The sequence below is a fragment of the Nematostella vectensis genome, chromosome 1 (genome assembly GCF_932526225.1).
Source record: "Nematostella vectensis chromosome 1, jaNemVect1.1, whole genome shotgun sequence".
In the NCBI taxonomy this organism is placed as follows: Eukaryota; Metazoa; Cnidaria; class Anthozoa; order Actiniaria; family Edwardsiidae; genus Nematostella; species Nematostella vectensis.
The window spans coordinates 10,844,387-10,856,061 of NC_064034.1; the positions used below are offsets into that span (position 1 = coordinate 10,844,387).

The 11,675-nt window shown below is 42.0% G+C and overlaps 1 protein-coding gene across 2 annotated transcripts in view; it reads left to right on the top strand.

Moving 5' to 3' along the window:
- Positions 1-11,507, top strand: part of LOC5505231 — a 78,329-nt gene extending 66,822 nt beyond the window's left edge. For both annotated transcript variants that reach the window (XM_048728010.1, XM_048728013.1), the window contains 18 exons: positions 52-157; positions 773-849; positions 1,762-1,886; positions 2,308-2,395; positions 3,761-3,840; positions 3,929-3,965; positions 4,346-4,443; positions 4,620-4,736; positions 5,168-5,328; positions 5,846-5,981; positions 6,256-6,405; positions 6,488-6,584; positions 6,991-7,067; positions 7,329-7,463; positions 7,969-8,094; positions 8,735-8,886; positions 10,260-10,395; positions 10,908-11,507. In XM_048728010.1, coding sequence (XP_048583967.1) covers positions 52-157; positions 773-849; positions 1,762-1,886; positions 2,308-2,395; positions 3,761-3,840; positions 3,929-3,965; positions 4,346-4,443; positions 4,620-4,736; positions 5,168-5,328; positions 5,846-5,981; positions 6,256-6,405; positions 6,488-6,584; positions 6,991-7,067; positions 7,329-7,463; positions 7,969-8,094; positions 8,735-8,886; positions 10,260-10,395; positions 10,908-10,988 — 1,979 coding nt within the window. In that variant the 3' untranslated portion in view covers positions 10,989-11,507. The remainder of the gene's footprint in view (positions 1-51; positions 158-772; positions 850-1,761; positions 1,887-2,307; positions 2,396-3,760; positions 3,841-3,928; positions 3,966-4,345; positions 4,444-4,619; positions 4,737-5,167; positions 5,329-5,845; positions 5,982-6,255; positions 6,406-6,487; positions 6,585-6,990; positions 7,068-7,328; positions 7,464-7,968; positions 8,095-8,734; positions 8,887-10,259; positions 10,396-10,907) is intronic.
- The last annotated feature ends 168 nt before the right edge of the window (positions 11,508-11,675 follow it).

An 11,675-nucleotide genomic window follows, 5' to 3' on the forward strand; every position in this document is an offset into this window, starting at 1 on the left:
GGGCTATGGAATAGTGGCTAAGCTCAATGAATGTTACATCCTATGTTTCAGAGGAAATATTGCCAGCGACTTCCTCTCCCGTCGGTGCTATCGCGGGTGCCGTAATCGCGGTGCTTATACTGGTGGCTGTGGCTGGCGGTGTCGTCTACTGGAGACGGTAGGACACCGGTTATAATGATGATGATGATGATGATGATAATAATAATAATAGACATTTAATGACAAAAATTATAAAGTATTTATTCTTTGAAATCATAAAAAGCTAATTCAGGTCTACTTTACTTACGTACAGGCATAAATGTCTAATATAAATACAAATATATATTTATTTATATAAATTGTTTATTCTAATATAAATACTGAAGCCAATCAGGCTGACATTTTACCTCTTTTTAACAATAAGACTACGAGTTCGAGTTTTCTCGGCGCGTCTAATCGTTTAAGTATACATTCACTCACATATTACCTTCGAATAAATTACGACTTCTCAGTAATAAATAACGCTTTGTCGCCGCTTTTTCGCTACTCACTATCTATGGCTCAATAGATAGTGAGTACGGGAGCCAATCAAATTGCGAGATTCGTAATAGTATGTGAGTGGATACTAAAACTGATTTGATACTGATTTGTCTTATTTTTAGCTTTTTATATTGTTTGTCTTTGTCGTTGTGGAACACCACTTTTACACCACTAACAGATGCTCACGTTTTACCTTGTGTTGTCCTTTTAGTGACTTATAAAAAGATAAGGATTTTGTACCCTTCCTGTTTAGGAGACAAAAGGATGCAGGGAGGAACCCAGGCGACGGTCAAGAGCTGCAACAAATAGAACCGCCAAGCGAGGACGAAGGTGTGTTGCGTCACTATGAACATACGCTTTCAGGATGTATGTTATTTGTCGGGGTCACTTATTTTGTGACTTCTACGCGGCTCCGGTCTACCTGTGGTGTTGAATGCGCGTAGGAGACTTAAGGTACTGGACTTGAAATAACTACAGAAACGAAATACCACTAAAAGCTGGGAAAAGTAATAATCAAAGGGCACTGTGAGACAACTCGTGAATGCAAATTTGTTTTTCTAGTTATTTTCTTGTGTGCAAAAAAAACATATACAGGATGAATTTTGAACAAAGGATGAACACATCCAAGATGCTGGGAGTACATAACAATGTCCTTTCTTTTCGATGTCATGAAACGCCAAGAACAGTTTGATTATTTATTATGATCATAAAAAGTAAAGAAAAGTAGACGTCAAAAGTAGGGATCGAACCTCGGGTCTCTGACGTCTTAGACAAGCGACAGAACCACTATACCACCGAGGAATTGCCGAAGTAACCTCTGAGTAAAGTTACTTTTTATCCTAATTGGTATCTCACCGTTCGAACTGCTTTTGCTAGCATGTCAAATTTCGCCCTATTCTCTCCGGAAACAGAAGTTAAATACCCGACATAATTAATCAAGCTACAGTCATATGTATTCTAATCATGTCAGCATTCTAGAAATTCGCAAAATCGTTATTGATCGTTTCTTGATGAATAAGCGTGTTTGAACGAGTTTTGTTTGATATTTAGCACTTAATTTATAAAAAAAGAATTATGGAAAAAACAACTTATGAAAGTCCATACTATTTTATTTTTTTGACCTACAAACAGAGGTTTTCTTTTATTACCCTAGGGAGGCTAGTTTTTGTAGAAGTGAGTGTTTTGTTCCTGCCGACTAATGATGTATTGCGACTTGAGGTAACAGATCTGTTTCTCGTATAGCGGTGTATGATAACGTGATAGAGATGGAAGATGAGACTCGCCAGCCAATCCCGGTAGCGGAGCTCAAGCAGCACTATCTGCGCATGCACGCAAACTCGGACCTGCTGTTTGAGAAGGAGTATAAGGTACTAGGAGACACAATTCTTTGTCTTAGAATTCTCGTTATGCAAGAATATCTATATTATCCAAACTGAAATACTCATTATTCAAAAATATCTATATTATCCAGACTGAAATACTTATTATTCACGAATATCTATATTATCCAGACTGAAATACTTATTATGCACGAATATCTATATTATCCAGACTGAAATACTTATCATGCACGAATGTCTATATCTATCCAGATTAAAATTCTTATTATTTGCAAATATCTATCCATATTGAAATTCTTATCTAAAGACCTAAAGATTTTATCTGGGTGTTGCTTGATTTGGATATTGCCCTTATTTGTCAGTTGTATGCTCTGCGGCCGCTCCAAATAGCTTTTAAGCCTTCTAAGCCTTCTTGACGTTCATTTTTTGTTGTTGTTGTTGCCTGTAGGATATTAAAGAACCCGTTAACGTGACCACCAGACATTGTGATAATCTGATCAACAAACCAAAAAACAGATACGGGAACATCAAAGCTTGTAAGTACATGGTTTATCCTCCTTGGAGTAGGGGGGTGAGGCTATAGCCCCCTCTGAAAGAACAGGCAGAAAATAACGGCACTATAGAATACATACGCGCGAGATGGCATGGATTTCATAAGTGTTCAAGTCTGCGCTATTGTTCTACTGCCCCTTTGGAAATCCACATTCTATTGACAACCGTACTGTGAATAAAAACACGAGACTTTGTCACATTAGTAGTTTTTTACCAAAATAGAAGATATGAGCTCTCTCTTCAAGTAACATAAAGCTCCTGAGGGTGAGGAAGTGATACCAGAACTCCCCTTCCCCACTCCCGCTAATATTTTTTCAGCCCCCCGCCTGGTCTGCGGCCCCTGAATCTGTAAGTAAAACATAAAAATTTCTCCTCCAATATAGGTGAAAACAATAACAGAGGAATGGCTGACTATGCTTCTTTAAAGTATATAGGAACAAGCATGAAGGAACTTACAAGCATTGACTATAAAAATGACTCTGTCAGCCGCCATTTTGTCACCCCAGCAAATTGTCAAGCGTGATCTAAATGACTCAGTCAGCCGCCATTTTGTCACCCCAGCAAATTGTCAAGCGTGATCTAAATGACTCTGTCGGCCGCCATTTTGTCACCCCAGCAAATTGTCAAGCGTGATCTAAATGACTCTGTCGGCCGCCATTTTGTCACCCCAGCAAATTGTCAAGCGTGATCTAAATGACTCTGTCAGCCGCCATTTTGTAACCCCAGCAAATTGTCAAGCGTGATCTAAATGACTCTGTCGGCCGCCATTTTGTCACCCCAGCAAATTGTCGAGCATGATCTAAAGCATCCAGTTCCATCGGTTGATTTGGGGAGAAAGGTTTCCAATATTTTCGACTGAATTTTGTACATGAATTCAATAATATTTAGTAAATGAAAAGACTTTATTTTAAAAGGTCATTTTAAATTATCTTTTAGATTGTTTGTCTTAAAAGATTGGATGAAACATTAAGGTGTATGAGTAAGCCTTTTTAAATAAGGCTCCTCTGCTAACACCGCTATAGGAACCGTGTATGATCGTCTTGTCAAACGTCTTTGTTTTTCGCTATTTGTACTTTCGAGTGAATACATTCTCGGTTGTATGTGAATGGTATTTCATATATTTATTACGATACATCGTATGTCGTTACTCTTCAAGGTGCAAATTCCCGGGAAAAAATAGCGATTTTACGAAAAGAGTTTTGCTGCTGGAAGAAGAGTCTCCTCAGGTTGGACAAAGGTTGCACAAAAAAGGGTGTCACGAGAAAAAAAACGCGTGTGCGGCCTGATTTATTTAAGACCAGTTGCAAGATAAAAATGGTGTTCTGACCGGGTCTTTCCTCATGTTTCAGATGACCACTCTCGCGTCATCTTGTCGTCTGTGCAAGGCGACTCCGAATCCACGGATTATATCAACGCCAACTGGATCGATGTAAGTATTGGGTTCATGAGGCGTTTTAAAGTCACGTCTTGATAAACGATTAGTATCATTGACTTGCCATCACTTTTATCTAACGTAGGGCTTCAAACAAGAAAAGAAGTATATCGCCACAATTGGTAAGAGATTATGTAGATCGGTCGTACCCAGTGGGGAATAAACAGGTCATGATGGTAGATTGCTATAACATATAAAATAGCTACCTTAAAATTGGAGAAGCGAAATGCATCAAATCCCCCCCCCCCAGCCCTTTGAAGCCGACACTAGTGTGATGTCTATCTATAATGATTGTTTATATTCTGCCAACGTGCCATCAGAAGCATATAGATGTACAGGCCGTTGGGCTAAAGTTGTAATGGTTGTTGGGGAGGGGGGGGGGGGGGGTGTTTTTCAAGGATCCTGATTAAAAATTTAAAAAAATATATATGATGAAGTCAATAGACACCACCTCCCCCGCCAGACTGCGGGTCCTTATTAACCATTTTTTGAACTTCTCTAGGTCCCAAGGCGGAGACGACGAGCGACTTCTGGAGGATGATGTGGGAACACAAGTCGTCCATCGTTGTTATGTTGACCAAGCTAGTTGAAAAGGGAAAGGTAATCAGGAAATTGCCATAGCAGTTTACTGAAAACGATGATTCCAAGATAGTGTCTCTGTGTTTTGTTTGTATGTCTGCGGGATGACGATGATTGGTTCTTGTATGTCTGCGGGATGACGATGATTGGTTCTTGTATGTCTGCGGGATGACGATGATTGGTTCTTGTTCCCTCAGGTCAAGTGTCACAAATACTGGCCAGAAGAGAATGAACAGTACGGCAAGATTATCGTCACTCTGGAGGAGAAGGAGGAATTGGCAGACTTCGAGATCAGGAAGTTCTCTTTACGCAAGGTATAGCTATGTAGTCATATATGGTTCTTTTTACACAAGATGCAGTAGTCATATAGTTCTCTTTACGCAAGCTATAATAGCCATATAGTTGTCTTTACTCAAGATATAGTAGTCATATAGTTGTCTCTACGCAAGCCTGGGTTTTGTATGGAAAAGGAATAGTATTTGACAACTCTTCCATAAGAAATGACCCACTTTTTTGCCGGCCATGGGGAGGTGCGCGCCAACCCTGCGCACCCACCTGTGTACGTGCACTTTACAAATCAGCCAGAAATTTTCTCTGTCCATTGAAAGATTGAAAGATCGCTTTCTGTCGTGACGTCCCCTGTTATTTTTGTGTTAAGTTTGGCGTGAGTTTGTCACTCCGAAAGTCTTTTCTCTTATTCATGTCTTAGTGCAAACCATCTACGTCCTTTTGTTGTCTTTTCCAGCTTTCTAACCAGATGGAAACCCGGATGGTCAAGCATTTCTACTTTACTTCCTGGCCCGACCACGACGTGCCAGAGTACGCGACTGGTTTGTTAGAATTCTGGAAAAGAGTAAGAAACAGCTGGGAAGGTCCTCAGTCTGGACCAATCACCGTGCACTGCAGGTTAGCTAGCTGCCTCGCTCCTAAAACGTATACCACAAGAGCCTATTGGCCTAGAGGGCCAATCCCCTTTCCCTGCAGATGAGCTAGCACGCTCGTGCCATAAACAAACACCAAATACACAATAGTCTATTGACCTTACAGGACCGATCCCCTTCCCCCTGTAAAGTGATCCTGTTATTAGCTAAGTCGGGTTAGCTAATAGGCTGATGCCAAAAACAATTACATAAAAGATATAGCGCTACGCGTGCTACCGTGGCCACTGAGACAAAGTTAACCAAGCGACGCACGCTCCCGTGGCCACCAAGACAAAGTTAACCATGCGACGCACGCTACCGTGGCCACCCAGCCACCCAGACAAAGTTGAAAGAAAACTAGCCAATAAGCATGCTCTGAGTTTTGCTAGTGTTATTATTTGCAATATTATTATTGCACAAACAATGTAGTGATCTATTATGGCCAATCGTAGTCGTAGGGATCCATGCCTTTGGAACCTAAGCTTTGTGTGTTTTTTTTTTAGTGCGGGAGTTGGTCGTACGGGCACGTTTATTGTCATTGACGCGATGATGGAACAAATCAAAGAGGAGAACCTTCTCGATGTGTATTCTTACGTCTCGAGGATACGAGCCCAGCGCAACTTCATGGTGCAAAGGCCTGTAAGTAAACATCTATTTGCAAAAGCCTCTTGCCATTTACCGGTAACCAGTTATAGCAATTGTATGTTTTAGTCCTCAGCCTCAAACAAATGTCAAAAATTGTGAATCGTTCATTTTTTGATTATACGGCATGTTAATGTTAATAATAATTGCTATTGCTTGTTTTCTGCTATAAGCACACTTTTATCTAAACGTTTGATTGAACCGTATGCACGCATTGCCTTAGATAATTATTTAGATAATTCTGAATTACATCTCTGCACTCTTGTTTCAGTCGCAATACTCGTTCATCCATTACGCTTTGCTGGAGGCGGTCACGTTTGGCGATACCGAGATTGAGGTACAAAACCTGCGCATGCGCCTAATGCAACTGGCCGAGAAAGTCGCTGGCACCGGAATGACAGGACTAGAGAGAGAATTCCAGGTATAGGAGGAAGCAAAAGAATTATTTTATTTGTGTGATTGTTTTCTACGCAAAAAATAGTAAATTTTATACCTGTCGACAGCTTCTAAATGGGGCCGTTCCGGACGAACTAAGCGACTTCTACACAGCAACGCAACCGAAGAACAGCAAAAAGAATCGTTATCCCAACATTTTACCATGTAAGAATCTTGTATTTTGGCTGCCAAAACTCTACCAACGAGTTTCAGGGTTTACTCATGCATGCCCTCTTAACCGGCTCTGTCAGCCGCCATCTTGTCATCTTAGCAATGTACCAAAAGGTCACTTTTGTGTGAAAAAGGTCCACTTCAATCGGCTGATTTGGGAAAGCTGCTGCGATATGATTAAATTTGGTAAACAAAGGAAGAGACTTTATTTTCAGGTGGTTATTTTGGTATTTCTTTTTCTAGTTTGTGTTCAAATATTGGTTGAAAACAATAACGATTTTGTGGCTGACAAGGGCTGTATAAAATTGTGAAAGGGGATGACACACTAAATCTGTGAGGAAGCTTAGGCTGCGATTGCGAAATGCACAAATCAATAAAAGATGAATGATTGTCATTTCAGGCGAGCGCTGTCGTGTGGTTCTGCCCGCTATCCCAGACAAGGAGGATACTACTTACATCAATGCCAGTTACTTGGAGGTAGAAAATTGTATTTGTATATTTTTAAAGGCGCGGTAAAGAATTCTCTCTTTGCCCAACACCCCCACCCTCCCACCCCACACTCAAAACCGCGCTAGTTCAAGGAGGAGAAATTCAATCAAACACAGGCATATATAAGATTTGATCGTGTTAATCCTGTTAATGAGCTTTTGTAATATTTCTAGGGATACCAGGACAAGGTAGCGTTTATTGCGATTTGATCGTGTTAATCCTGTTAATGAGCTTTTGTCATATTTCTAGGGATACCAGGAGAAGGTAGCGTTTATTGCGACTCAGGCCCCTCTTGATAACACGATTGAAGATTTCTGGCGAATGGTGTGGCACGAGGAGGTGTTCTGCATCGTCATGCTTTGCGGGCTGAACGAGCCCTTAGAGGTATTCTTTTCTGCCATCTACACTTATCTATGCTGGTGGTTATAGTAGATAGATTTAGTAAGACTCTGGGAAGATCGGTGAAACTTTGAGATGACGAACGTGATGATAATGATAATAGTGATGATGATGATGATGATGATGATGATGATGATGGTAGTGATGGTGATGGTGGTGGTGGAGGTAATTAAGATGATGGTGGTTGTGGTGATGATGATACTTGTGATGTTGGTGGTGTTGGTGATGTTGATGACGATAATAATGATGGTGGTGATGATAATGGTAGTGATGATGATGGTGGTTGTGGTAATTAAGATGATGGTGGTTGTGGTGATGATGATGGTGTTGGTGTTGGTGGGGTGGATGACGATAATGATGGTGGTGGTGATTATGATGATGGTGATGATGATGACGGTGATGGTGTTGATGATGGTGGTGGTGGGGATGACGGTTGTGGTGGGGGTGGGGGTGGGGGTGTGGACCTAATATTTTTTCTCCCTATGCGCAGCCTCCAATAGTAAAGTACTGGCCAAAGAAAGACTCCATAAGTTATGGTCGGTTCGTAATCGAGAAGAGAGGCCAGCGTAAACAAGGACCTACCGTCCTGCGAGAATTAAGTCTTACCAATACTGAGGTAAGAACATATAAATCAGGGCTGTATATGGAGGGTTTTCATTGTTATGGATCGCTTTACCATCGGGAAAAAAGAGGAGAAACTACAACTCTGGTAAACTGGTAAAACATGCATGGGCGGTGTATCGTCTCTACTCTAGGATCGGGCGCTTGTCAAATAGGTTGAAATAGATTTTAAGACAAAGAAAAGGTAAAATTGACATATTCCAATGAGCTAAACCGTCTTCTTGCATGCAATATCCTGCAGAATCCCAGGGGGGGGGGGAGATGGACTCTGAAAAAAACTAACGGGGTGATCGTCAGCGAAATCAATTTTAACCCTAAGGTGAGGCACATTGGGTGAGATCAACAGCAATTCTTAACCCTAAGAGATGTCGAATTGGGTGTGGTCGAGGAAATTCTGAAATAGATTTTAAGACAAAGAAAAGGTAAAGTTTACATATTCCAGGACGACCATTTTAGGTAAGTTCCAGTCGTTTCTTATTTTTTTGCGATTCGCTGATATGAGCCTAGTTTACTTTAAATAATGGTTCATTATACTCATTGCCTTTGTATCAGACGGGGTGCGCCAGTTCCCCCCTCCTTCTAAGTATCAATAATGTTAATCTTTGGTAAGTTTTTGCTTATTTCCATTGTAACAGACGGGTGAGGTTCGCCAGATATCTCACTTCATGTACCTGGAGTGGACCGAACACGCGGTGCCCACCAAGCTCTTAACAATCATAGATCTCATTGGCGACTTACAGAAAGCGCGGCGGAAACACCTCGACAGGCCTGTGGTAGTGCATTGCAGGTACAACTCAATTAACGAATTTTTGCTCACGGTCTATAGTGTCAAACACAGTCTTATAGGGCCAATAGGTGAGCCTATTGACTGAGCCTGGTGAGAATAGCAGAGCCGTAGGAGGCCACGTACCCTGCTACGACCCTGTAAAGGTATTGCGGTATCCCCTTCTACGACCCTGTAAAGGTATTGCGATATCCCCTGCTACGACCCTGTAAAGGTATTGCGATACTCCCTGCCACGACCCTTTGAAGGTATTGCGATATCCCCTGCTACGACCCTGTACAGGTATTGCGATATCCCCTGCTACGACCCTGTACAGGTATTGCGATACTCCCTGCCACGACCCTGTAAAGGTATTGCGATATCCCCTGCTACGACCCTGTAAAGGTATTGCAATATCCCCTGCTACGACCCTGTACAGGTATTGCGATATCCCCTGCTACGACCCTGTACAGGTATTGCGATACCCCCTGCTACGACCCTGTATAGGTATTGCGATACTCCCTGCTACGACCCTGTAAAGGTATTGCGATATCCCCTGCCACGACCCTGTATAGGTATTGCGATACTCCCTGCTACGACCCTGTACAGGTATTGCGATACTCCTTGCTACGACCCTGTAAAGGTGTTGCGGTACTCCCTGCTACGACCCTGTACAGGTATTGCGATACTCCCTGCTACCACCTTGTACAGGTATTGCGATACTCTCTGCTACGACCCTGTAAAGGTGTTGCGATACCCCCTGCTACGACCCTGTAAAGGTATTGCGATACTCCCTGCTACGACCCTGTAAAGGTGTTGCGATACTCCCTGCTACGACCCTGTATAGGTATTGCGATATCCCCTGCTACGACCCTGTATAGGTGTTGCGAAACCCCCTGCTACGACCCTGTAAAGGTATTGCGATATCCCCTGCTACGACCCTGTATAGGTATTGCGATACTCCCTGCTACGACCCTGTAAAGGTGTTGCGATACTCTCTGCTACGATCCTGTAAAGGTATTGCGATACTCCCTGCTACGACCCTGTAAAGGTGTTGCGATACTCCCTGCTACGACCCTGTAAAGGTATTGCGATACTCCCTGCTACGACCCTGTAAAGGTGTTGCGATACTCCCTGCTACGACCCTGTAAAGGTGTTGCGATACTCCCTGCTACGACCCTGTAAAGGTATTGCTCCCCCAATCGCCGTTTTGCTGCACCGTTTTTGGGGTATTTGTTTATGTTGATGCTTGCTTTTGCGCATGCTCTTTCGTTAAGCCTATTGCAAACTTTGCGCCACAACATACGCACGTACGAAGGACAATATTCTTAAATGACCCAACATTTTCCATGCTATTTCCCGTCTTTGACTAACACGTATTTTTACCGTTTTCATAGTGACGGTGTCGGCAGGACTGGGGCATTTTGTACGTTGTTTGCGACCTTAGAGCGTGTAAAACTAGAAGGAGTTCTCGATGTCTTTATCACGGCAAGAATGTTGCGAACGCAGCGCCCAGGAATGGTATCACATCTGGTAATGTCGTTAATGGTCGTGCAGCACCACTCTCCCACCACTAAAAATGCCGTCACAGTACGACGATTTGTATTTAAAACTCATTCCAATAGTATACTGCTCATATTGCTGTCTCCTGCTTTTCATGACCCATTTCTTAATTATTTACATCAGGCAGTACCGGTCTGGTTGATCCCATCACTTCAATTTTCCGCCTTTTTTAAAAATCCCTTATCGTTGTTTATCTCCAGTATCAATAAGCAACTTGCACTAAGGAATCACGTGAATTTTAGTGGCAAACCCAGGTAAAAATAAACAAAAACGGTCGCGACCGTTACGCCAAAGTGTTTCTAAAAAGAAACTTTCTGGCTGATAAATAACTTGCTTAATGTTGTTGTTATTATGGCGCTAAAAGCCGGATCGCGTGCCACTCAAAAAGTCACTTGATTCCTCAGTGATGGTCGCCCTATTCCCATCATACCCCCCCTTCCCGATCTAATGATCTTTCCTGATCCATCTCGTTTTATCTACAGGACCAATACCGGCTCTGCTACGAGGCCATCCTCGCCTACCTCGACTCATTTGAGGAATCGCAGTACCAGAACTTCATGTGATTGAACAAGAAAGAGACGTTGCTTTGGAGAGTACAATGTGCAGACATCGTGCAAAATAGTGTGGGCTGGATTGACACGTTACTTCCAGATGTGATCTAATCACAACTTCTTCCAACGTCTACAACCAGTATCATCGACTCTCCGTTGTGGTCTGGTAACAGGGATTCGTTCACTGATATTTGTCGCGATGAAAATGATTCCAAGAGATCGAGATACTAATATATTAGTTATACAATGAGTACAGTTAGAATGGTTTTGTCTGTTGAGAATAACAGGCATTTGAAAACCAGTGAGAATTTAAGAGATCTGGTTATAAAAAGAGGCTATTGGATTGTTTGACTAGACTAGGCAGATACCTTGATTTTTCTTGTCTATAATACTGCTATCAAACCTATTCTCCAACTTGTTTGGCAAACCATTAAACAATTTTTATTTAAATAAAAATAATAAAGAAAAGACATCTTTATTTTGTAAAAGTCTGGATTCATACAAATAAAATTCACATTTCCAAACAATCAATATGTACTTATCTCATATTGATTCTCAAACTGCGGCTAAACTAGGACAAACGCAAGCGCATTGTGGAGGATAAAAGAATGATGAAATTTACATTGTATTCCGTTAACCTCCTGCAGACGAGGCCTCTCCTAGCATAGATGGGATAGCCATAGGACTCTTGCAGACGAA